This window comes from Mustelus asterias, chromosome 2 (assembly GCF_964213995.1).
Source record: "Mustelus asterias chromosome 2, sMusAst1.hap1.1, whole genome shotgun sequence".
Classification (NCBI taxonomy): domain Eukaryota; kingdom Metazoa; phylum Chordata; class Chondrichthyes; order Carcharhiniformes; family Triakidae; genus Mustelus; species Mustelus asterias.
Window position 1 is genome coordinate 67,158,755 of NC_135802.1, and position 27,188 is coordinate 67,185,942.

Here is a 27,188-nt window from a genome sequence, read left to right on the forward strand (position 1 = left end):
CCTTCATAACTCCCTGGTGAAGACATCATGCTTGTTTATGTTCATAATCAATTCAGTGATTGACTGTAGTGTTACTTTTGTTTAATGTCTTCACTTTGGTTTTAGAAAGGTTCATATAACAAAGACCACCTTGGAGTGCCTGAATGGAGATTATGAAGTTGAAGCAGGATATGGGCACGAGAGAAACAGTTTCCTTAAAAAGCATAACATTGAAACCTTCTTCATCGTGCCCTCTCATCGAAGGAAAGTGAGTCAAAAAACCGATCTCTGGATTCACAGTTAAGATTTAAGCCTACAGAAATATTACATTGAAATGTCAAGATAAGCCTCAGATTCCATTTGCTGAATTGTGTTGAATTACAAGAATACCTAAATTGGTTATAGTTTCAACCTGTTTTCCATAACACTTTTGCAGGGGCTGATATTTAATTCCTGCTCAAAATGGGCACAGAGCCAGTGAAGCAACTAAACCCTTTCCTTGTTAGTGTTGGCATGAGGCCTGAGCCACTTTGAGGCTTGGTTCTTATTACCATGTTGTCACTGCGTTGCAAACTTCAAGCAAGTGGTCCGTGGCAAATCACCATTTGTGGGAGAGCAGGGAAGCTGGCTGGATGTGGGGATAGGGTGGTGCAGGGAAAGCAGTCTGTGGTGATGGTGTTGGGTGAGGGTAGGGGAGGAGGTGTGCTTTGAACAGACTGCCCGCGGTCCGGTGTTGTTTTTGGATAGCTCCTGGGAATATCCAAAAAAAAGGGGTCTTGGGCTGATTTTTGATTGCCCACTAGTGTTCTCTTAAGGGCACACCAGGTAAGTTACTAAAAAAGGGGACTTCATTCTATTCAACCTAATAAATAGAAATATTGTTAGAAACTTTAAATACCAGTTGTGCAATTATTTTGTTTCAGACATTGGATTTACTTCAGTCTAGGTAAAGGATATGAAAGTCTTTTTGGTCTCAAGGGTTAGGAGGTAAATTAATTCAGAAAGCAGAGATTTGAGATAATATCTGCAGTTGTAAAAAATGTTTCTGTGGGGAACTTGCCAACAGATTCCATTGTTGCGTTGTAATATAATGTTACAATCTCATAATATAGAAAGCACTGAAGTTGGGTTTGACAAAGATTTAAAATACTTTTCCAGGAGGATTAGTGCTATTTGTATCTGTGATTTTCATTCAATTTTTATAAAATCAGAAATAGTGTTATTTTGGAATATTTTTCACTGGAGAGTATAATTTGTTCTGTGCATTAGGCCCCATACACACATTATTACTATGGTAAGCAGTTATAATGCAATTGGAATTAGTTAATGCATATTTTAATGGCATTAATTGAGACTTTTTTTGCTACCTACTTGTTATTTAGTACTTAACATGGACCATGTAATTTTGCCCAGGGTTTAATTTGTTTCAAAACTGGGTTAATTTTTCCCATTTAAAATCTGTCATTCAAGCATAGAAGGGAAAGAAAAAATATTCCCTGGTGGGAAGTGCAAAAATGTTTCTTGAAAGAGTTCTTCGGTGAACACAGCAGCACAACGTTGTCAATGTGGAGGAAGAAGAACAGCAACAGAATGAAATGATGTCCCAAGCCTAGGAGGTCTGGGACAATAGGACATTATGGCACAGTAGTTAGCACTGCTACCGCAGTGCCAGGGACCCAGGTTCGATTCCAGCCTTGGGTGACTGTCTGTCTGTGTGGACTTTGTACGCTCTCCCCATTTCTGCGTGGGTTTCCATTGGGTGCTCTTGTTTCCTTCCACAGTCCAAAGATTGCGGGTTAGGTGGATTGGCCGTGCTAAATTGCCCCTTAGTTTCAAAAGATGCGTAGGTTAGATGGACTAACCATGGTAAATTTCCCCATAGAGTCCAAAGATGTGTAGGTTAGATGGATTAGCCATAGTAAATACACACAGGGTTACAGGGATAGGCAGGGGGTTAGGCATTTCCAGAGAATCAGTGCAGACTTGATGGGCCGAATGACCTCTTTCTGTACTGAGAGATTCTATGAATATGTCACTCATCTGGACTTCAGCGGGGAATGGCACATGAGGGAAGATGAAATCTCAAATTTATACGGACTTCTGGAACAAAATCTGCAGCCGCACAGCAATTTCAGTAGAAGCCATATTGACTAATTTCTAATGCTGGGATTTTCTGGTCCCGTCTGCTGCTGGGATCCTTTAGTCCCACCGAAAGTCAATAGACTTTTTATTGGCATGTCCCACCTGGGCGAGGCCACAAAGTCCTGGCCTATGACATTATATGCTTCAAGATATCAATAGTATCTATCTCTTATAACAGCCAGTGTTCCATTCACCATTGTATTACTGAGATTACACAATTCCTCCTTCTACTATAATATTGTATTAGCTACAGCAGTAACATAGAGCACTAGTTGGGAGGCTGCAGACATCCACCTAGACCCGATACTCTGGAATTTGCTCCCTAATTCTTTTGTCTCTCTAACTCCATCTCTTCCTTTAGCATCTTCCTTTAAAGCCTACATCTAAGACCAAGCTTATGGTCACCTGTCTGAATATCTCATGTGGTTCAATGTCAAATTTTATTTGATAATGTACCTGTAAAAATGCCTTGGGATGCTTTACTATATAAATGTAAGTTGTTGATCCAATTTTACCAGTCACGTGGCATCCCCTGTGCACCACTGATCATCATTTGTACATTTGCTGATAATGTCTACAATTTTACAAAGAGAGAGTGATTGTTTTCCTCAACATTCAGAAGCTTTCACCGATAAAAAATTATGTAATTCAATACTCATTTTCAGAAAATAACATACAATGCAGAAATCAGGTGGACATCCACAATGTCTTCACTATACAAGGAGAAAATCCACAATGCATCTTAAAATGGGGATTGAAGCAACGCCATACAGGTTACTTTGCCAAGGACACTGGGGCTGCTGCAATTTATTTCAACACTGTAGTATCCTTGCAAAACTATTTAGTGGAATATTGGCTCAAAAGCTTCAGAAACCATTTTTCCTTCCTATTGATCTCTGTTCTATGATAGGGTTGTCACCACACAAAATCTATTTTTTAATTCATTCACAGAATATGGCAAGGTCAGCATTTATTGCACACCCTTAATTGTCCTTGATGGCGTTGGTGTGCTGCCTTTGTGAACCACTACAGTCCATGTGTTCAAGTTATTCCCACAGCAATATTAAGAAGGAAGTTCCAGGAATTTAACCCACTGATGAAAGAACAGTAGTATACTTCCAAGTCAGGATGGTGTGTTATTTGCTGCAGAACTTACTTGTGGTCATGTTCTCTTGCACCTGTTGCCCTTGTCCTACTGGGTGGTAGAGGTTGCAGGTTTGGGAGATGCTGTCCAAGAAACTTTGATGCGTTGCTGCAGTGCATCTTATAACTGGAACATTCTGCCGTTGGGATGTGTTAGTGGTGGAGGGAGTGAATCTTTAATATGTTATATGGGCACCAATCAAGTGGGTTGTTTTGTCCTGTACGGTATCAAGCTTCTTGAGTGTTGTTGCAATTGCATTCACCCAGGGAAACAGAGGTTATTTAATCACACTCCCAACTTATGTCTTGTGAATGGTGGAAAGGCTTGATACCATCCATCATAAATTCACAAGCACATGAGAGGAGTTAAAGACGTGTTATGTATTTCACTTTGCCATGTTGAACCTGTACCTGGTATTGGTAAGGTCACATGTAGAGTACCATATTCCAGGATACGAGAAAGATATAGGCCAGAATTCTCCAGTCTCGCATACCTTGCTCAGTCAAATCTCCATTCCCAGCAGCAGGACTGGATAAACCCAGCTGCAGGTGAGTTTGGAGAATTCCAGCCGTAGAATATTGTCGGAATACTATAAGCAGGATAAAAGGATGATAACTGAATTAAAGGACTGAGTTTCTCAGCAAGATTGTCTCTTCTTTAAAGATCTTGATGAACATTTCTAGGTTGTTATGGATTGAAAGAACTTGGATCCAAAAATGATCTGTCAGGCATTGGATCCAGAGGCTAAGAAAAGCACTTCTAACATTAAGGCCAGAATGTTACCACTGTTCATACTGACAGGATTTTCCCATCCCACTACAGTGAACAGACATTTGACTGGGTGCCAAATTCTCCGACCTCACTGCAGCAGGAGCGAGGCATGAATGGCTTGTAAGATCGTGCCCTAGATGTCAAAGAAATTAGAGAACATTTAGGCAACTTTTGTTTTTAGTAAGAAGGAATTGTAGAATAGATTACCAGTGAGCTTGATATAACACAAAATAACAGGCTTTAAGGAGGATGAATTTACGTTGAGAAAAATGTTGGAGGACAATTACTTCCTGAACCATTAAATGGAGGCTTGGAAGGATAGGCTACATGGACCAATGTTTCCCCGTCCGATAGAAAAATATTGTGACTACATGCCGTATTTCAAAATATTGCCAAATAGGTCATATCAACATTTACCTGCAAGCAAAATTCAAATCTCCAAATGCTGTTAGTTCAGGTTAAAGGTGATTTTTCAAAATGACTTCCAGCTTAGCAAATTGACCTTGCAGAAGAACAAGCCCCGCTAACATGATTTCCTGCCTCCTTTTCCACCTTGCCAACCAAATAAACTCCATCAACCCTTTATCTTGCATTGTTCCCAGCACAAATCCAATTATGCCACGAAGCCTGGGTACATTAATCCATTGTTCGCACCAGTGATGTGCAATCAAAAAGTATAATGGCTTTTCAAAATATATATGTGAACGTACACTTTTGAAAATGCAATTTGAAATAAGTATTTTCTCTCATTTTGGGACTCCCCCTTGATTCTCTGTTCCTCTGCCGTCATTCCCAGCCACCGACAATGGAGGTGGAAAATCCCCACCCCCATTATCTTTTAAATCAATCACTCAGAGATCAAGGTTCACTGTTTAGCCATAATTTTATTGTGAACGGGTGAAAATCTAGTCTTCCTTTGTTTTGCATCAAAATTAAGTCCGTTTATTGACCGCTAATGAATCAGTTTCTTCAAGAGGGCAGAATTCCATGTGTTTGCATTCAGGCACAGTTGGTGACTGGGCACAATAAATATCACAAAGTTGGACCAATCGAATCATATGGCTGTGAAATTACCAGCCTGATTTTCTTTCCATTAGCACAAGAGGTAAATCTTCCCTCAGCGATGTTTTGAGTGTGCGGATACTTCTATTTAAAACTAATCGAAAAATTTCAAATGAAAACATTTGGAGTGTTTGGAGTATGTGAAATTATGTCACATGTTAAGCAGAAGATGTGTAACTGAATCTATAAATGGCTTTTATCTCATCTGTACTCCTTCTACCTCCTATGCAGTCGGCCTGTTCAATTTTATGCTTTTATTTTGTGAAGCTGGGGATTAGCTGGGCTTTGCTTCTGAAGCTCCCCCCCCCCACCCCCCCCCCCCCCCACCCCGCCACACCCCTCTCCCCCACTCTCTCCCATGGAATAGAAAAACTACAAAATCCTGCAACACAAGGAAGTTTATATAAAATTTAGTTATGCAATTAAACCCTGGCATATATATTGTATATATATTTTTTCAATGGTAGGATGTGGGCAATGCTGGTAAGGCCAACATTTATTTCCCCTCTCTAATTGTCCTTGAGAAAGTGCTGGTGATTGTTATTTTATTTACAAAACGTAAAAACTTGATTGATTGAATTAAGGTGTGGTCTACCTCATCTATAATTAGCATAATCTGGTGGAAGGGCCCAAGGACTTTTGGGTGGGATTTTCCAGTCTCCCAAGATATATTTACCGATGGCGGAAGCAGCTCACCATTGGTCACCAACAGGATTTCCCGGTCCCGTTGATGTCTGCAACGTCTTGCATGGCTTGCCTGTCCCGCCACTGGGAGTTGCTGTCAATGGGATCGGAAGATCTCACCAGTGGAAAGGGCCAGAAGATCCAGCCCATTGTTTCGTTAGTACCAAATGATTTTACTCAGATCCAGAAGTGGGGGCACCACGGTATTCATTGGACAAACTGCAGAAAAGTTCTGGTGCATTATCACCAGGAAATCTCTTAGCTTGCAGCAGGGCAGAAAAATGCTCCAAGTAATTTGCCATTAAAATAATATATCCCACAAAGAGCTGTGTGTTTCTAAACCTATACAGAATTTGACATAAATGGTGATGTCCATAATTATATAAATATTCAGCATCATATTTTAAAAGTTAGGAAGAAATATAAAAGTTCTGAAAGGGTTTTTCAAAAACTTTTAATCATTGGATAGTTTGCACCCAACAGTTAAAACTCATCCAATGGGCAGCCCTGCCACAGTATTAGAAAATGCTAGCAAGGAAATAAATTCAGCTTCTCCTGCAATTTCTTTAAGTATTTATTCAGTTCATCCTGAAGACCGCTGATTTTCAGTGACGGAACACTACCCTTCACTCCTGCCTTAGCTTATCTGCTACTCAAAACCTCACTCATACCTTGGGTACCTCTGGGCTTGACTCCTGGTTGGTCTCCCACATTCTACGCTCTGTAAATTTGAGGTCATCAAAAACTTTGCTGCCCTCTTAACTCTCAGCAAGTCCTGTTGCCTGATCATCCCTGTGCTCACTGACTTACACTGGCTCCCAGTCAGCAATGTCTTCATTTTAAAATTGTCACTCATATTTTCCAGTCCCTCCATGGCCTCACCCCTCTCTGTTTCTGTAATCTTCTCCACAATCCTCTGATATATTGGGCGGGATTTTCCGGTTTTGAGCGTGACCAGAAAACCCCACCAGAGGTCAACAGACCTTTCCATGGTCCGCTCTTTGCCTGCTACAATTCCCGTGGTGGACAGAAAATTTGTGTTTTTCTAATTCTGGCTTCTCAAGCATTCCCCTACTTTAATATCTCCAACATTGCAGGTCCTGTCTGCAGCTGCCTCAGCTGAAGTGTGATATTTTGTTTTATACTACTCCTGCCAAGCACCTTGGAATCTTTGGTCATGTTAAAAGTGCTCTATAAATATAAGTTGTTGTTGCTTAAATTACATTTCGTAACAATAGTTAAGAGTGATACAGCAACACACAACATGTGCTCCAGTGTTAAAGTCAGCCTGACATGGACCCTCCCCTGCTTTCAGTGTCATTAATTCACAGATACCTGTGCCATTCAGCACTTCAGACAGAAATTAAATCCTTTTATTTCTGCCTCATGTTGTACACTCCAGGCTCCATAACTCTTCCTATGTGTTCACCTCTCAGCTGCAGGCAGTACCTGGATTAGGGTGAACACATCTATGTCCATGATGGACAAATTGACTGTGCAGACTTCTCACCAATCTCAGTCATCATGAAAGGCCACAATCATTCATGCAAGTCAACAGATGTGATACAGCAGATCTGTGAACAACCCAGGCTCAGCCTGCATGAGCTAGTATATGAACTAAAAATAGCAGGTTCAGATACTCCCAACTTCTGCACTCCTCATTCTTAATCTTTATTGATTGCATTGTTATTCCTCAACTCTGCTCTCCCGCTATAAATATGGGTACAAAGGGCATCACTGCCAGTCAGTGATAAGAGATCATGCTAGGCAGAGGGCAGTGTAAGCCACAACCTTATTTTTAGCAGACCCCTTGAAACTTACTAGTCCACAGAGGGGGCGGCCGGGGGCGGGGGGGGGGGGGGGGGGGGGGAATCCTGCTGGAGACCACTTAAACATGATATTCACTTACAATTTTCCCTCTAACCCAATGGGAGATGTTACAGCACACAATCTCTTGGCACAGTTCAGGTAGAGAATTCAATAGGGGAAGGCTTGACTTTGCATCCACTGAATCCTGTGCTGTAACATCGCTGAATATGTTGGCATTGGGGAATGGAATATCTTTCCATTTTCACATCCTCAGTGTTATCATCAAACACTCATAAGCCAAACATAAAATGGCCTAGTCACATGACACAGCTCTTTATTCCAACTTAAAAATGTATCTTCACCAAGCACCTGAAGAGCAATCCCTCCAGCGCCAGTTGGACATTTCCATTCTCATTTTGTATACTGACTAACCTAAGCAACTCTTTTGTTAGTTTGCTAATTTGATGCCAATTAGTATTGACTTGTGGATTGTTCTGTGCTTTGGGCTTGTACTCATTACAAAATGGGTTGAGACAGCTCAAGTTATACAAAGAAATACATTGCAGGTTCAACAAGGAAATAGGCCAATCGGTCCAGTTAGACCCTATTGGCATTTACCTTCCACCCGAGTGAATAGTTCTAATCACAATTACAAACCTTGTTCTCATATTCCTTTAACCCCCTTCTCCTTCACCCAACTCTCCAACATAATCATGAAAGTTAACAGTTCCTCCCTCATCAATAACTTTGAAAATAAATGTTGCAGCCTCACAATTCTTTGAGTTTCCACTGCCCTTTAATCTAAATCTTATATGTAGTCAGATATTGCTGTGGCTCCTTATTTTTTAATTCCTCAGCCACTGGAAAGCCTTTGATTTACCCTGCCCTTTCCTCACATAATTTCAAACACTTCTATTATTGTTAACCTGTAATCTATGATGTGGCAACAAAATCAAACTGCAATTTGGTTCACATGTATATTTTGATAGCAGATAGCATCCGAATAAATCTGTGTTGTACTCTTATGTCTCAATATCCTTCCTATGGTATGAAGCTCAATAATGTGCATGGTACAGAGATATTAGTAAGATTTTATATAGTTCATCATTAACTCTTGGTTTTTATGTTTTCGCCTCTTGTAAGAAAAGTTAGAATTCAATTTTTTTTTTTTTGCCGCCTGATGAATGTGTTGAGAAGCATACCCCCAAACCCTCTGCTTTCCAAAATGCCAAGCTACTTCTGTGCAGAGTATAATTACTGCTGATATTTACTTTTACTAAAACATATCACCATGCATTTGCTGACATTGAATTCCATCTGCCACTTTCTAACCCGTCCCCTCCATCTTATCAATATCCATTTTGCATTTTTGTTTCACCTTCTAAAGAATTAACCATAAGCCTTTCCATCCAATAGAGAGGGAGGAGACTTCTACTTGAGTCAGATTTGAACCCATCTCTCGGGTGAAAGGGTGACATTGAAGCATATACGTGATAATGCCTTAAAAATGCACAACATTCTTTGTTACAAATATATTGAGTATTGATGAATTTTCTCCTTTTGACAGATTTTTCCTGGGTTGATTCTCTCAGACATAAAACCAGCAAAGAGGATGAAATTTAAAACAGTCTGTTACTTACTTGTTCAACTTATGCACTGTCGTAAGATGTTCAAAGCTGAAATCCCCTTTTCCAATGTGATGACGTGTGAGGATGATGACAAGGTAAGTGATATATCAGAACAATTTTATTCTGACTTTTGTTGATGTGTCTGACTGTTTTAGCTAATGAGATCCTCGTTTGACAAGGAAATGTTTCAAGGAGGAAGTGTTATTTTTCACTATTGCTGCCTAAATCTTTTGAAAGTCATTGCCTTCTATATATTCTTGTGCAACAGAATCTCTCAACATGCCCATTGTGCTGATTGAAAGCTGTTATTTATTTCTGCTCTCATCACCCTACCCAGATGGCATGAAGTGAATGAAGCTTTGTTATTTGCTTCCTAAATGACCGCTGCACAGATGTGGATTAGCATCAGCAAAAGGAAGACACTATCTGAAACCTAAATATAGGTTCCTGCTGCAAATTAGAATATTTAAATATATAATGGTATTATCAAAATAGTTTGCTTACATTTAAAATAGAGCAATTGGAGAAGGTGAAAAAGATCTGTAAAGGGATATAATACATTAAGCATATTATTGAAGGGGGAGAATTTGTGGTGCAGTCATTGGACATGAACACATTTTCGATTCTCAAACTCAGTGGCTTGTTTTCAATTAAGATACAACATGAAACATTGACAAAAATTACTTTCCAGAAAGTAGATAATTTGCCTTGGATATGTTGCTGGTTAAAAGCAGCTTACAATGGCATGGTAGCACAGTGGTTAGCACTGCTGCCTCACAGCGCCATGGATCCGTGTTCAATTCCCGGCTTGTGTCACTGTGTGGAGTTTACACATTCTCGCCGTGCCTGCATGGGTTTCCTCCGGGTGCTCTGATTTCCTCCCACAGTCCAAAGATGTGCGGTTTAGATGGATTAGCTATGCTAAACTGCCCCTTAGTGTCAGGAGGACTAGATAGGATAAATGCATGGGGTTATGGGGATATGGCCTGGATGGGATTGTGTTTGGTGCAGACTTGATGAGCCAAATGGCCGCCTTCTGCACTGTAGGGATTCTATTATTCTAATAGGTTACAGCAGAACATTGCTCATCCAGTTAAATATTCACTAGTTTGGTCTAAAACTGACTGGCATTCTATATTTGTTACCTTCAATTGGTCGGGTTTGACGTTTCTTGGCCAAGCCTTTAATTGCTAGACTAGGCAACAGTGAAATGTTACATTTCAGGGCAGGTCAAACCTGATAGAACCGATCTTGTCCCATGGACGACTGGCAATAACAGTGGCATTGGAGAACTCTGAATTCTATTTGCCTTAACTTCTCCATGTGACTTGCTGATATCCAAGATGTGTAGTGTTGGGAGGCAGCAGATGAGAGAAAATGGAAGGGGAAATAATCAAGCGGAACCATCAGTGAGGCAGGAATATAATGATGTTTTTCCCTGAAGTAAAGGGTTAAAATTATGCACCAGGCTACTGTGTCATTTCTATGAAAGATGAGCTCTAGAAATGGGCAGATTCTAGCATATGAAGCTAAGATGTGATTCCTTTGTATGTTTTACAGTACACACCAAATAAAAGCTGTCAATTCATTCAATTCTGTGTGCACCGGCTCTGATATATTAATGCTGTAAACTGAATAAACAATGTCAACCATTATAGGGGGCTTAATATCTGAGACTAACACACAATGCGTCACTGTTGGAAAAGCTTGCATTCCTTTATATTTTATACTCCCAGTGCAATGGGTAATTTTTCCTCTGGTCTCTAACACCTGTATTAGCAGAATGAGTACATAATGAGATTCCCAATTTCCTTGGGACATTAGTGAATTGAGTAAAATAAACTAAATCTGGGTACAACAATGTGTGATAAAAGCAAAATATTCTGGATGCTGGCATAAAATCAAATCAAAGTGTTGGAAATAATCAGCATCTGTGACGAGAGAAATAGTAAACATTTTGACTTAAATCCGTTTGACTTGAAACGTAACTCTGTTTCTCTCTCCACAGTTGCTGCCAAAACTGCAGAGCATTTATTAGGTGTAATAATACTGCAACTGGACCCATTGATGGTGTGAACCCATTGCCTGCAAAATGCGACACCACAATACCTGTATTTTTAAAAAGTTTTACTCCATCCTTAAAACCAATGCTCAGAACGGACTGGGTAAACCCAACTCCATTCCTCACTTGCTCCAGAAAACAAATTCAAATTCCATTTGAATCCAATTCGTGGTCCCCAGAAGAGAGACAAACAAGATCCAAGCTACCAAGATAAGGCACTGTCCATCTTGGAATTGATCTGACGCTTAAGAGCAATATTGGTGCTATAGAGACAATTTTGATACCAAAATGATGTCCATGCTATGTGTGCACAATACTGGTGTGACACAAGCCAGGCAACATTTTGGTGAGGGTGGCATTGCAGGTATTAAGAGCGTATGCCGAAAGTATGCAGAGTCGGTAAATCAGTGTCCTAGATAACATGTTAACTTTGTCCTCACACAGCTGAACATGTGTTCAGCGGCAGGAAGGACCCCTCAGCAGCATTATTTAGAGGAACCATCAACTACTTTCAGGTTTAAGGCTGATTAATTTCTACTGGCTCTGTCTCAGCTTGTAGAAATGCTAAGAGTTTTCTAAAGTTGAAATTGACAATGAGTGATGCTGCGTATGGAGTGGGCCTAGGTGCTGGCCTGCCCTCTTGCTCCCAGTCATATGCACTAAAGCTACATTTCAGCTGGGTCTATAAGAGAGGGAGATCATGCAGAGTTGACACAGGGGAGGACGATTTGTTCACACAGAGAGGAAGAGGAAAGAGAGAAGGGATCCCAGCAGGAAGCCTTTTCCATCTATGATCTTCCAGGAGCATTTCTCTAAGCCCGGAACAGTGTGTGCCCATTGTCTGTGTATTATGAAGGTAGTGCACAATGAAATGTACCATTTCATGCAAGAAGACTTGTGCTCTCAGATAGTCAAGATTGCGCTGCCAACAGCTGTGAAGGTGAATGTGGCCGAGAGTTTTTTTGCAATCAGATCCTTCCAGGATGGAGGACGTGACACCTTCGGCATTTCCCATTTTGCTTCATTGCTGCAGAGGGGAGGTGACTGACACTTTTTATGCCAGGAGAGGGAAGAACACATGACTTTGCTGGGATATTGATCTTCCCCATAGTGTTGGGTACCATCAGTTGCACAAACATGTCTTTGTGGGTGCCGCATCTGAATGCAGAGACGTAGCACAACTACAAAGGGTTTCAAACACTGAATGTGCAGTTGGTGTGCAGCCATGCTCAGCACAAGATATTCTGCACTAGTCTTCTCTTCTCTTAGTGTTTGAGGCACCATATCAAACCAGAGGGTGGCTGCTGGCCGGCGATGACTATCTGCTGCCTCATTGCTCCAGTGCGCATGCCAACCCCACACGACCAACATGCATTTAATTGAAGCCATTCTGTCTCATGAAACATCAATAAGCAGGTGATTAGAGTGCTCAAACAATGATCTTGCTGCCTGGATCAGCCAGAGGAATTGCTGCAGCACTCGCTGAAGTCTGTATAACTGTTACCCCCAGGGAATCACATATCAAGTTCCTAACATTCAACATACAAACTTTATTCAATGTGGATGGTTTGAAATTTTTAATGTGTTGTGAAGACAGCTGCTGAAGGTCTGTTGACCTGGCTCGGGTATGTTAAAAATGCCTCAACAGCTAACAGAGACAAAGAGGCACATCCCAGATGAAAAGATGTTAACTTGCGTCTATCCTGAGACCATCAAGAGACATTCCCGAATTGGATGAGTCTTTTGTGAAACAAAGAAGCTGATCATCTGAAACCGTGCCGCTCCCCCCCCCCCCCCCCCCCGCACCACCAATCAGTATGAGTGTCTAAAAACAATAAAACAGGATATGGTGAATCAACCCAAGACCATCACCATATTTGGAAGAGATAATGCCATTGTGAGGAGTCACATGGTAAGAAATCCATGTTTTTTTACCCTTATGTAATCTTTAAAGTGTTGACTGCAATAAGAAAGAGCAGCGGCAAAAAAGGCAGCAACACCTATGCCAAGAACCAGAGACTATAACATTGCAAGGTCCTCAAGCCTGTTCTTTTTCAGATCCAGCAATACAGCAATTCGGAGAGAGAACATACGGAACAAACTTTGTAACCACGCCCCCCCCCTCAGCCCCCACCCCAGTGGTATATTTTCTGTTGACGAAGGTGGGTTACACTTGGCCACCAATCGACTCTTCCAGTTCCACCAATGTCAATGATATTTTGAGTCACTGGCCTTTCTCCCTGCCAAGGAACCTACCGCAGGGGGTTGCCTTCGGCATGACCGGAAGATCCCGCCAATGGGAAAGCTGGAAAATCTTTTTGCTAGATGCTGAAACCACTTTGGGATATGACTTTGCATGTTAACTTCAATCAAACCACCCCTCAGGAGTCTTCTTCATCAGGCCTGCAAACCGTTTTTCCAGAACAAGACAATCACATGAATGATGAACTGTTCCTTTTGCTGCAACCTGTAAAAGTGTACAATTTTATTCAAACTCTACTTTCCTTGACTGTGCTTGTGTGTGTAAGACTGTGTTAGTGAACGCTGCCAGCATTAGATTTTTCAGCACTTTATTTATTATATTTGAACAATCTTCTTTATTTAAACCACAAAGAGCTTGCTGCTGGTTATTCAAACTGTTCACACAGCCAGGGGTTAAAACACACACACACACACTCACTCTCACACACACACACACACTCACTCACACTCTCACACACACACACACACACACACTCACTCACTCACTCACTCACTCTCACACACTCACTCTCACACACACACACACACACACACACACACACACACACACACACACACACACACACACACACACACACACACACACACACACGTCCTCTGATCAAAAGCTTACTAATTACAGACAGTTAAGAAGGGAATAGGGATTTCATCAGTTCTCCCTCCCCCTTCGATAACAGAGTTGGGTGCTTGAGTCCGAGATCAGAACTGATCGGATTAAACAATTTAACATTAAAAGTATAAATTGGAAGCAAAACAGATAAGTTTAATAGCTGAAATTGTTTCTTTAAAAAAGTGACACCAACAGCAGGCTTCACATTTATTAATGCTAGGAAGTAAAATGGACAACTTTAACATGAAAATGTTCATAAAACAGGGAGTTTACTCTATAAGACATAGTGAGAAAGAAAGAAAGAGAGAGAAAGGTGTAATGTTAGGTGGATTAACCATGTTAAAATTGTCCCTTGCTGTCAGGGGATTAGCAGTTTGTCAGAGTAAGTGAGTGTGGAACAACCAGTTTAGATGATGTGCCTGCAAGTGATGAATAGCTGACAAGGCATGTGGGTTGAAGCTTGCAGCAGTGCTGACAATGAGATGAAGCTATGAGGGTGAGGGTGAGGTGAAGCTAAGATGATGATGGTGAGGTGTGAATAGTACTTGATAGATGGAAGGGAAGGATAGTGGATGGGGGTGTGTATGAGGCTAGTGGTTCATTTGTAATGATATGGCATGTGAAAACACATTCACTGACCTTGACTTCATGTGAGTTCATTAACCCTCTCCCTGCACTACATCAAAGTCTGTGAGATGAAATTGCCTGAATATCTGCTCCCACAGCTTTCTCGGTGCCTACTAGGTGGGTCTCCTGTACCAAAGCCTCCGGTGCTGCAATAGAGAGTCTGGGAGCATGGTATCTAACCTGTTATGCCATTTTTACCTTTCTTCCTGTCAAAACATCAAGGCAGAATGCGTCTCCCATGTAAGACTGGCAAGTTAGCTTTAAGAAGTTAAGGATACGGTAGCACAGTGGTTAGCACTGCTGCTTCACAGCTCCAGGGTCCCGGGTTCGATTCCCGGCTCGGGTCACTGTCTGTGTGGAGTTTGCACATTCTCCTCGTGTCTGCATGGGTTTCCTCCGGGTGCTCCGGTTTCCTCCCACAGTCCAAAGATGTGCGGGTTAGGTTGATTGGCCAGGTTAAAAAAAAAATTGCCCCTTAGAGTCCTGAGATGTGCAGGTTAGAGGGATTAGTGGGTAAATATGTGGGGGTAGGGCCTGGGTGGGATTGTGGTCGGTGCAGACTCGATGGGCCGAATGACCTCCTTCTGCACTGTAGGGTTTCTATGATTTCTATGATCTATGATATCTTTAATGAGTGCTAGCCTTGCAGGAAGCATGGGTGCCATGAAAAGTCCTGGAGCCACTCAGCAGCTTAACGCTGGAATGAACACTACTATGATTGAAATTAGCAGGCGGTGCTGAGTTTAGCATGCTGTCTGTAACAGAAGGAACGGATGGAGGTTAATTGTGGATTACGATCACCATGTCCATTATTGGGCCTGATCCAGTTCCTGTCATGAACAGTATTGTGCAGATGAAGATGATGTTTATAACCCGCTGTGTAGCACTGAATCAGGACACACATGTGAAAAACTTTACATAATTTGTGTTTAGACAATGTTGCTTAACTTCAATATAAATGCATGATTCATTTGTGAAAATAGTAATTCTGGAGCTTAGCTTCTCTTGTGAACTTATTGAATCTTTACTTCGAAGATCTTCTGAGAATTGGCCAAGTCAGAAGAGGGAAAGGGCACTTTGCACAACATAATGAAGACTATTTAAACAGTTCAAATCTTCAAAATTATAATAGGTATAAATACAACATGCTAATGATTTAATTTGTTAAAGAATAGTGGATGGTAGTTATCTATTTGCAATACATTTGCATGTGTCCAGAGCCCTCACTGATAAAAGGTTATTTTTTGCATTTGAAGTGTTATTTTTGAAAGATGATCCAGTGATGGATACTTTGCCAGAATTATATTCTCTTGATTGTTGGATCACTTAGCATGGTGCCAGAACATATCTGCCCCATCTATTTCCTCCAATTCTCCCTCTTATTTATCTTTAAACTTAACACAAGGTTGGCATTTTTTGAGACGTGTGTTGGGATATTCAGAAACCACCTAGGTAAATATAATAATAAGGGGGTGTATATTCACTTTGACCAGAGCCAGAGCAGCTTCTGGGTTGTTAACCCTTCCCCAGGAAAGAATCATTGACCTGGGATGTTTACGAAGGTGTTGCCTGAACTGACATGGAGGCAGGTTCCCTGAGGTGCAGCCTGACGGCTCTCGAACCCAGGGTGTCACAGGGTCGGAGATGGATGGACTCCTCCATCGTATGTTGCAATCTGTGGAATGCGACTGACAATCCTGACTAATAGTCCACAATCTTCCCTGCCCCCCACTCCGATGACGTGATCAAGTTTACACCCAGGAAGGATGTGAGCCTGATTAACATATCTGATAATAAATTTTAATATCATTATAGGGCTTAATGCTGGTGCTACCACTCTCAACGTATCATCCCACCCAGACAGCGTGATGTCACACCGGTGCGACTCACTGCTGGTTTTCAAAAATGAAAACCAATCGTGATGACCACCCCATGGATGTACAGGTAAGTATAGCCCTGAGTGGTGAGGGACATGGTTGGGCAGCACCCTAATGCCCAGGGGGTTGGGATTGCCCCAGTGCTTGCATGGTGCACAGGGGGTGCCCTGTGGTGTCGGGGGAGGAGTCACTCCAATGTTTGTGTGGGGGGGGGGGGGGCTCCATATCTGTAGTGGGTGGGGGGGGGGGGAGGAGTTTATTCTCAGGGCATTCTTTAAAGATGACTCTTCGATCAAGACTGGCTTGATCAGGCTCAGTCCCACCAGAGAGACAGCGCAAACCACGACCCCAGATTCTCTGCGCACTGAGTGCCAGAAAATCTGGTCTGAAAACTCAGCAGTGCATCTGGAGAGATACACACCGGCTTTCAGTCTGAACCTGACACTTAGACAAATTTTGGGGCAATTTCATCCATTGTTGGACCTCCGCCGTCATCCCCAGGGTAAAGAAGGTCACAGCGAGTCTCGACCGCATCCAGAAGATGGTCCATTGAGGTGTCACTAAACTTGGGGGCTGCTCTCTTCCTGCTCTTGGGGACCATCTCTTTGTGTGGAGCAGTCCTGGGTTGCAGACATTGAAAGATCCATGTGCCGGTGCAGTTTAAATATAGCGTCTGGAGCAAGGATCTGCTGAGGTCACGGTCAGGCGGCCAAATCACAGGCTACCCGCCAACTGAACGGCTGATATAATAAGGCAAAAAACAGACAATTGGGCAGGAAAATGCATTCAGTGCCCGGGGGGAAAATCCCGCTCCATATTATCGCATCTATATAGATAACCGGTAAACTACCGTGTTTTAGCCTTTGGGAAAACGGACCATTGATATAAATGCACTGGCGTGATCTTTTCATTGTTCAAAAGATGGAAAATATGACCAATGTTCCCTGCAAGTTGTGTGCACAGAAACCCTGACGGTACCATAAGGGGTGGCCCCCCATCCACCTTTTATCAGCTCCCTTAAATTTTCAATTTAAATATGCATTAAAAGGAAAAGGCTGCAGCAACAAAAGGTTTTCGAGCGGCGCTGAACATAGTCACATTTTTTTATTGAAGGAAATAAATTTTCAATAGTACAGCGCCATCTTTACTCTCCCTCAAACACCTTTACTATGCAGAAAATCCTGCAGCACCCACAGACCAATTACTGCAGGATATCCAACCAAATTCAGAAAGGCAAGGAAATCCACTCTGCAGTGACGAGGAATCAGTGATTTCCACCATTGCCCTTTCTTCCATATCATTAACACAAAGAAGATGTGATGGTGCCTGCTTGTCCCGGATACAGAAACCTGCAGCAAAAAGAACAATCACATTGAAAACACTTAGCAGCCACGGAGGATTTGGTGTTGCATTCTATTTTGAGGAGGTAAAAGAAGACGCTTTCCATAATTTTGAGTTGACAGAGATGTGGGCAAATTAATTTTGTTCCTCTCAGACTTCATGCTGTCTGCGATTTGCTGCGTGTGTGCAGCTTAGTGACAAGAGCAGGTATTAGATATGGTAGACACAATGGCAAAGTAATCAAGAGAAGGAGGTGAATTAAAATGTTGCCTCAACAGCAGCACTCTTAGAGCGGAATATGAGCCTTACGGAGATGGAGTTGAAGCAGTCCTGGGAGGAAAATCTAAAAGATTGCCACTATTGGGTTGGTGGGCCAATGTGTTTCTGCTGTTGGATAATCTTGTTGGAAGCAGGTGAGCAGCAAAAGCAGCTACTCGCCTCACAGCAGTGGGTGGCCAATTAACAGGAATTAATTGACCACTTCAGGTGAGATTGGGGGATGCTGCCAGCGTTTTGTTGGCAGTGGACGGGCTCCACAATGTGGGCGAAGCCTGATACATGGAGGTGGCCACCTGGCAGTAGACAGCAGGTGGGGTTGTGCCAGCGAGGGCTCCCTTATATATTCCACACCCTATTCTGGAGACACTTCTGCCACAAGACCGCAGCTGTGGCAATGGGTAATCCTGTGAAGAAGTTTCCCCTCCACGATGATGGCCTGGCAGCTGTAACCACAAGTAATTTTTTAAAATTTCATATATCTTTGGAGTTTGGCTCATCCTTTGTGTTCTCCTGCCTGTACAGCAATGCCCATCTCGCTCGATGGGGTGGCCAGTAGGACATTGTTGCAGGCCCTCACATTGGACCAGATGGATGCTTATTCCACCAACTTATTTGACTACCATTCTCACAGGCCTCTTAATTGACCATCCTCAGCAAGTCTTCAAAGGTGGTATTATTCCAGCTATAATATGGGGAGAAAGAAGAAATAAAATCTAGGGAGAAATCCATGGGAAATTGTCATAAGTTCTCATAGGCAGAAGTCCCTTCACTTCACCAAAATCCGTTTATTTACAAGTCTGACAACAGCATACAGAGTGCTTTCTGTTCGCAGTCTACAGTAGGAGTCCCAGAGGAACTGACGCTCCTGGTCAAGTACAAAGTAAGAGGCTCCCTGATTGGCGCATCAATTTGGCCCTTAATCAGGGAGTTCATATTCTAACAGGCCCACCTCAATTGCCTGATTAAAGTCGTTACAGAAACTGTACATCACTGTGGAACCTCAGGACATTATCAGCATTGACTACAGAGAAATGCAACATCTGCCACTCTTTTGAAGTGTTGCTGTTCTATCATTTATGTATCAGCCTGAAGTGATGTTGAATCTGCAGCTATGCAATATTAAGGAAAATGAAAAATGCACGAAAGCCCTGAAGTTTTGGATTCTCTTTGGATCGTGAGGTCATAGGATAGAATGCATTCATGGGATGTGGGTGTCGCTGGCTAGCTCTGTTCACTCTCCACAGATGATGTTAAACCTCCTGAGATTTTCCAGCATTTTCTGCTTTGGTTTCAGAATGTTAGCATGTAGATACAGCAAGCAACTAGGATATTGACCTCTATTACAAGGTAATTGACATACAAGAATAAATAAGTGTTGCTGCGATTGTTTTGGTGAGACCACATCAGGAGTAGTGTGCGCAGTTTGGGTCTCCACATTTAAGACAGGATATACTTGCACAGTAGGTGATGCAGAGAAGGTTCACTAAACTGTTCCCTGGGATAAGAGGATTGTCCTATGATGAGAGCCTGAGTAAATTGGGCTTATGTTCTCTGCAGCTTAGGAGAATGTGAGATGATCTCATTGAAACCTACAAAATTCTGAAGGAGTTTGATAGGGTGAACGCTGAGAGATTATTTCCGCTGGTTGGGGGATCTAAAACATGGAGAAACAATCTCAGGATAAGGGGCTGACTTCTTAGGACTGAAATGAAGAGATATTTCTTCACACAAACGGTTGTGAACTTTTGGAATTCTCTACCACAGAGCATTGTGGATGCTTCATTGTTAAATACATTTAAGCTGTGATAGGCAGATTTGTTGGTTTCTCAGGGAATTAAGGAACAGGAGAAACGGGCAGGAAAATTGGAATTAAAGCCCAGGATGGACCACAATCTTATGGAAAGGATCAGGTTCAAGGGGCCACATGACTATTCCCGCTCCTCTTTCTTGTGCTCTATTCCATCCAGAACAAAGATCCTACAATTCACTCATATTGTTTTTTTTTTCATTGTTCTTCACTGTATATTTTCTGTGTCAGTTATGGCTAAAGGACAAATCTCTATACAAAAGTTTGAACACTTTTATAATGATAATCTTCGTCCACTGGACATCAGTGCAATATCACAAGCACTCATCAGTGCCAGCTTTTATGTGGTGTGTGCTGCGGTTAAGGTACTTGTAAGAATGTCCTCTGTTGAATACGTTCAGGTAGAAGTGGTTTTAACTGTATCATGTTTACCCAATGCTATTGAAGCTATTTTCCAGAGATTACTTGACTGCTAAAGTAAACCAAGAAAATATCAAGACCTACTAAAAGGAAAAAGAAGCCCCCAACTCCCATCCTATTTTCTGGATTAGGTTCTGCACTGGGGCTGTACAACTGGTATGGATTGAAATTGGACAATAGCAGAGTGGTCCTCTCTCAACCTGTCACTAATAAAATATTTTCTTTTATTTACAAAGAGAAGAGCGCTGAGGACAGCATCTGAAAAAGTCAGGAATCGATCATCTTTTTCTACAAATGTTATACACAACACTCCAGGAACGCGAGTGAACCGATACATCAGCCGGTTAATAGAAGCTCGACAAACAGAGTCCGAAATGGCAGATTTACATTTTGTTACTCTAACGTACAAACAAACTGAAAGAGAGCAGAAAGTAAGTTATCTTTATAAAACAACATAAATATATATATTTTAATGTTCATGTCCAAGCACATCATCTAGATTATCTGGGTGCAGGGGAAAATTGGACAGATTTCTTTATAGGCAACTATTCTGACCCATGGGGCTGATTATAAGTGCACTTACAAATGAGATGGGGGGTGGGGGAGGTGTGGTTGTTGGCGGCGGGGTAGTTGGGTACAAAAGCTCATGGAAAATCCATATCTAGTGCAGTGGGTCTGTCAATGGCACAGTGCTTAGCACTGTTGTCTCACAGTGCAAGGGACCCAGATTCAATTCCTGGCTTGGATCACTGTCTGTGATGAGTTCGCACGTTCTCCACGTGTCTGCGTGGATGTCCTCCGGGTTCTCTGGTTTCCTCCCACAGTCCGAAGGACATGCTGGTTAGGAGAATTGGTCATGCTAAATTCTCCCTCAGTGTACCTGAACAGGCACCAGAGTGTGGCGACTAGGGGATTTTCACAGTAACTTCATTGCAGTTAATGTAAGCCTACTTGTGACACTAATAATAAATAATAATAAACTCATGATCATCTTACTTCCAATTTTGCATCTAATTAATGTCAGTAGATGCATATGACATGATTTCAACTCCAGGAGTTAAAGAAGCACTAAAAACATCCAAGTTGATGGAGTTTGGAGTTGGTATGGAAAATCACAGACCTACTGGTATGAAGTCAAGATAGGCAAAGGCTGCACCCAACCTCACTGATGCCTGCCTGGATGTGATTGTGGTGGCTGTAGGGGGTCTAGAGTGAGGTAATCTTTCCTAATGACCGGAAGAAAAATCTTGTAGGTGGCTCAGAGAAGGCCTGGCTGGAGTTTGCCCAGAGATCGGAATGGTGCTATTCTGCTTGACTCATTTCCAAAAATGATATATTGACCTAAGCAGGTCATGAAAGGCAGTGAGTACAGTGCCATATTCACATACACATGTATATCTCGCCAATCCCCTTACTCTGTCTTCTCAAGCCTACTCCAGCATATCATTCCTCACACCAAATTACCTTGTATGTGCATCCATGAATCTATATGTACTTGCTCATAAACCATCAATCCGATCACCATTGACACTCACACTTACCCTTATGCAATGTCATACCTGTCCTCAAAGTCACCACCAATAAATGCTCCCTATTCTTTGGATGGACACATGTCATTACTCTCTCTCATAAGTCTTAACATTTTCTTCCTTGCAGGAAAAGAGCATAGGGGAAAAAGTGAGAGACCGAGAATTGGAGGTGGACCTGCATCCATCTCCGAATTAACAGACAGCATGGTGGCACAGTGGTTAGCACCGCTGCTTTTACAGTACCAGGGACCCGGGTTTTGGGTGACTATATAGAGTTTGCATGTTCTCCTCACATCTGCTTGGGTTTCCTCCAGGTGCACCGGTTTCTTCCAAAAGTCCAAAGATGTTTGGGTTAGGTGGATTGCCATGGTAAATGTGCATGGTTATGGGGATAGGGCAGGAGGTAGGCCTGGTTAACATGCTCCTTTGGAGAGTTGTTGCAGACCCGATGGGCGAAAAGGCCTCCTCTGCACTGTAGGGATTGTATGGATTCTATGGGTCTGTAGAGGAGAAGGCATTGGAAATAGTGGAGTCTTGGCATACTTGGTTCTAAGAGATAGGATCTTGCCAGTTACCTGCTGATAGAATTAAATTTCAGCCAACCACACAACATTAAGTCAAATTGACTTCATGTTATACTGAAATATGATGGCATACATAATAATAGCACTGTGGGCGTATCTACACCTCAGGAACAGCAGCGATTCAAGAAGGCAGCTCACCACCACCTTCTCAAAGGCAATTAGGGGTGAGCACTAAATGCTGGCCTAGCCAGCGACACACACATCCCATAAACATGAATAAAAAAACAATAATGAAAAATGCAAGCATTCTTATCTTCTTGATCCCATAGTGTCATCATGCATCCAGAAGGAGATGGGCCAAGTTGTCCAGTGACTCCTCAGAGGAGCTCATTCCCTCTGAAGATCATACACTGGTGCACGTTGCAATTTGTTGAGTGAATTTAGGCAGGTAGTTGGGATTTCAACTGTTGTCTCACAATTCACAAGTGAGCCAGAGCAGATGGCAGCATCCATGTTGGAGGGTACTGTCCTCTCCAAGTTCTACTCAGGCCTATCAATCACCAGGATACTTCTGAAGCAGCAGTAAAGAGTGTGCGAGTTGCTGGCAGGCATTCTAACCACACTGGGCAGGCTTGCAGAGAAATTGGAGAAGTCTGTCTCATGCATGAGTGACATGATAACATGGGCTTTGTGATGATGTTTTTCCATGGAAAGAGTGACTAATTGTCTGAAAAATCGAAGGCAGCAATCACATGGATCGCATGTAAATTTTCTCCATTGACTTATACTGTCACCTTAACTCAATGAATGATACTCAAGCCTTGGTCTTCCATTGCCCCAATAATCTGCAGCAATGTGTTCTCCAATACATTGCTAGCAGGAAACTGTGGCCAGGCCCAACAGGGATAATGGTGAAACTGGACATGGAAGTGGGGACATGGTTCAAAGCACTTCCATGCTTCATTCATTCCTTTGTTTCCCCAGACCCCTTCTCCCTACCCCTCTGCCGGCCCCCAGTGGTACCCCATGCTGCTCCTGAACAGTTGCAGTTAAGGCAGTGTTTAGTCAGGCCCACTCATGTTCCAAAGCCCAGAGGACTTTTTTCCAAAAGCAGCTAGAGCTGGGATTCGAGCAGCCTGCCTCTATCTCTACTGAAGCCACAAGGGTTACATTATGGGGAAGTGTTAGGAAAAGGAAGCATAAAGATTTGTAGTTGCAAGAAGATATTCATGTGGCTCTCTTAGACATTGGTAACATTAAAATATAGATTTTTTTAAAATTTCAGCCACATGAATATTATTCTGTTGAACCTATTTCCTATCTTTCCAAATCTTGATTGCTGGCTAGCAAGCGGCTTTTACTGTTGTGGATGTGGGACCAAATGTAATACTTCCAAGTTTGCAGATGACACAAAACCAGGTGAGAATGTTGAGAGGATAATGCAAATAGGTTATAGGCTATTTGGAAGGCTTAATGAATGGTTAAGAACATACCAGATGAATTATAACATGGATTAATGTGAGGTTATCCAACTTGTTAGATAGAACAGAGGTGCAGAGTATTCCTCAAATGATGAGAGGATGAACAATGTTGATGTCAAAAGGACCTGGGTGTCCTTGTTCATAAGTCACTGAAAGGTAATATGCAGGTGCGGCAAGCAATTAGGAAGATAAATGGTATGTTAGCCTTTATCACAAGAGGATTTGAGTACAAAAAAACATTGTACAAGGCCTTGGTTAGACCACACCTGGGGTATTGTTTACGTTCTTAGTCTCCTTAATTAAGGAAGAATATATTTGCCAGAGGGGGACTGCAGCAGAGGTTCACCAGACTGATCCCTGCTATAGTGGGATTGTCCTATGAGATGAAATTGAGGAGACTGGGCATGTATTTTCTAGAGTCTAGGAGAATGAGAGGTAATCTCTTTGAAACATACAAAATTCTTCAAAGGCTATACAGGGTAGATGCAGAAAGGATGTTTCTTCTGGCTGGAAATATTTAGAACCAAGGGACACAGTTTCGGGATAAGGGACAAGCCATGAGATGAGGAGGAATATTTCTACTCAGAGTAGTGAATTTTTGGAATTCTTTACCCCAGAGAGTTGTGAAACTTTAGTCATTGAGTATGTTCAAGACAGATATCGAGAGATGGAATTCGCTGCCCGAGTTGGTAGTGGAGGCAGAGACCCCAAGTTCTTTTTTAAAAAAGCCTGGATCTGCACCTTAAGTGCCATAATAAAATGCAAGGCTATGGTCCGGGTGCAGAAAGGTAGGATTAGAAAGGGCACCTGGGTGTCCTGGGGCTGGCATGACAAGATGGGCAGGATGGCCTCCTTTTGTGTTGTAACTTTTCTATGGTTCTATGGATAGATTTCGAGATACTAATGACATCAGGGGATTTAGGGATAGTCGGGAAAATGGTGTTGAGGTAGATGATCAGTCATGACCCGGTTGAATGGCAGAGCAGATTGCAGGAGCTGAATGACTTTCTCCTACTCCTGTGTCCCTATATCCTGTGATGAAGAACAGAAAGACATGAATTGATGTGAAGAAATGGGGATTGTAAAGGAGAGGCTTCGGTTTTGTTTTAAAGCACTACTTTCTGTTAGTGGACAATTGATGTGGGGGAGGGGAACAAAAGTGCCCTTTGCATGTGGTTGTTGGATACAGTAGGAAGTCTCACAACACCGGGTTAAAGTCCAAGAGGTATAATTGGTAGCACGAGCTTTCGGAGCGCTGCTCCTTCATCAGGTAAGTCATGGTAGCACTCACCTGATGAAGGAGCAGCGCTCCAAAAGCTTGTGAGGAGGTGCACCAGTTGAAAGCAACATGACAATTGCCTGGGAATTTTGCGTAACTATCTTTTTGTGGTTGTGCACCAACGGCACATTGATGGAGCAGAAGCCCTCAACAGTTGATGAATATTCTTGGCTGATGCAAAGATGCTTGAATTGCCACTTGTGGGTAGTCAGTAATACCCTTCACCTGTAATAAACCAACCGGAGCTGCAAAGATGAATACTGCTCATTCAAACTGGCTTCAGAGTTGATATAATTGCCAGCCCAGGCAAAGAATCAATCAATCATCTATCTTACTGATTTGCGTGCAACTAGGAGATCCTGGAGCTAGGGTCCTCAAACATTTTATCTGCTTCTACTCTGTCCATTCCTTCAAATGTTTTATAAGTTTCAATAAGATCACCCCTCACTCTTCAAAACTCATGAGAATACAGCTCAGTTTCTGAATTTGCCTCCAAAGATGTGCGAGTTAGCTTGATTGGCCATGGTAATTTGCCCTTTAGTGTCAGGGGGACTAGCTAGGGTAAATACATGAGGTTATGGGGTTAGGGTCTGGGTGGGATTGTGGTCGGTGCAGGCTCAATGGGCTAAATGCCTCCTTCTGCACTGTAGAATACTATGATTCTATGGGACAGTCTCACCATCCCCAAAACAGGTCTAATGAACCTTTGTTGCACTCCCTCTATGCCAATAACATTCTTCCTAAGGTAAGGAGACCAAAACTGCACACGTTATCCCAAATGTGGTCTAACCAAAATTCTATACAATTGAAGCAAGACTTGGCACTCCTGTACCCAAATCCCCTTGTAATAAAGGCTAACATTAGCCTTCCTAATTGCTTGTTATACCTGCATGTAAGCTTTCAGTGACTTATTGACAAGGATACCACCACCCCCCCCCCCTACTTCACCACCCCCCCCCCCCCCCACTTCACCGCCCCCCCGCCCACCCCCGCGTCCCTGGATACAACTGCACTTTCTAAACTCTTGCCGTTTAAGATTACTCCGCACATCGCTTTCTCTTACCAAAATGAATAACCTTACATTTTTCTGCATTATATTCCATCTGCTATGTTCTTGCCCACTCACCAAGTCTGTCCAAATCGCCTTGAAGCTGCTTCCCCACAACACACATTTCCATCTAGCTTTGTGTCATGTAGATGTACCTGGATATCCACATCCAAGTCATTGATATTTATTGTGAACAAATGGGGCCCACGTACTGATTCTTGCAATACCCCCCTAGTCACAGCCTACCAAGGCAAGACTGATGCATTTATTCCTACTCTCTGTTTTCTGCCTGTTATCCAATCCTTAATCTATTCCAATATATTACCGTCTGTCCCAAATGCTTTAATTTTGGTAACCAACCTTCTGTGAGGAACTTTATCAAAAGTCATCTGAAAATCCAAGTATACTACATTCATTGACTTCCCTTCATCAATTCTATTAGTAACATCCACAAAAAACTCCAACAGGTTCGTCAATCAAAATTTCCAATTCACAAATCCATGTTGACTATGCCCTATCAGATCATCATTATCTAAGTGTCCATTCATCATGTCCTTTATTAGAGATTCCAGTATTTTCCCTACTACTGGTATAAAGCTAATAAGTCTGTACTTCCCTATTTTCTCCCTCCCTCCCTCCCTTCTTAAATAATGAGGTGACATTTACTACCTTCTAATCTTCAGGAACCATTCCGGAATCTATAGAATGTTGGAAGATGATCGCCAACGCATCTACTGTCTTCATAGCTACTTCCTTCAGCACTCTAGGACTTAGAATGTCAGGTCCTGGTGCTTATAGCCAGAATTTTCCAAACCCCCCCCTC

The 27,188-nt window shown here is 42.3% G+C and overlaps 1 protein-coding gene across 1 annotated transcript in view; it reads left to right on the forward strand.

Annotated features, from left to right (window-relative positions):
- LOC144508552 (adenylate cyclase type 1-like) overlaps positions 1-27,188 on the forward strand; it is a 273,546-nt gene that overhangs the window by 168,894 nt on the left and 77,464 nt on the right. The window contains exons 7-9 of the mRNA XM_078236602.1: positions 106-247; positions 9,159-9,314; positions 20,741-20,935. Coding sequence (XP_078092728.1) covers positions 106-247; positions 9,159-9,314; positions 20,741-20,935 — 493 coding nt within the window. The remainder of the gene's footprint in view (positions 1-105; positions 248-9,158; positions 9,315-20,740; positions 20,936-27,188) is intronic.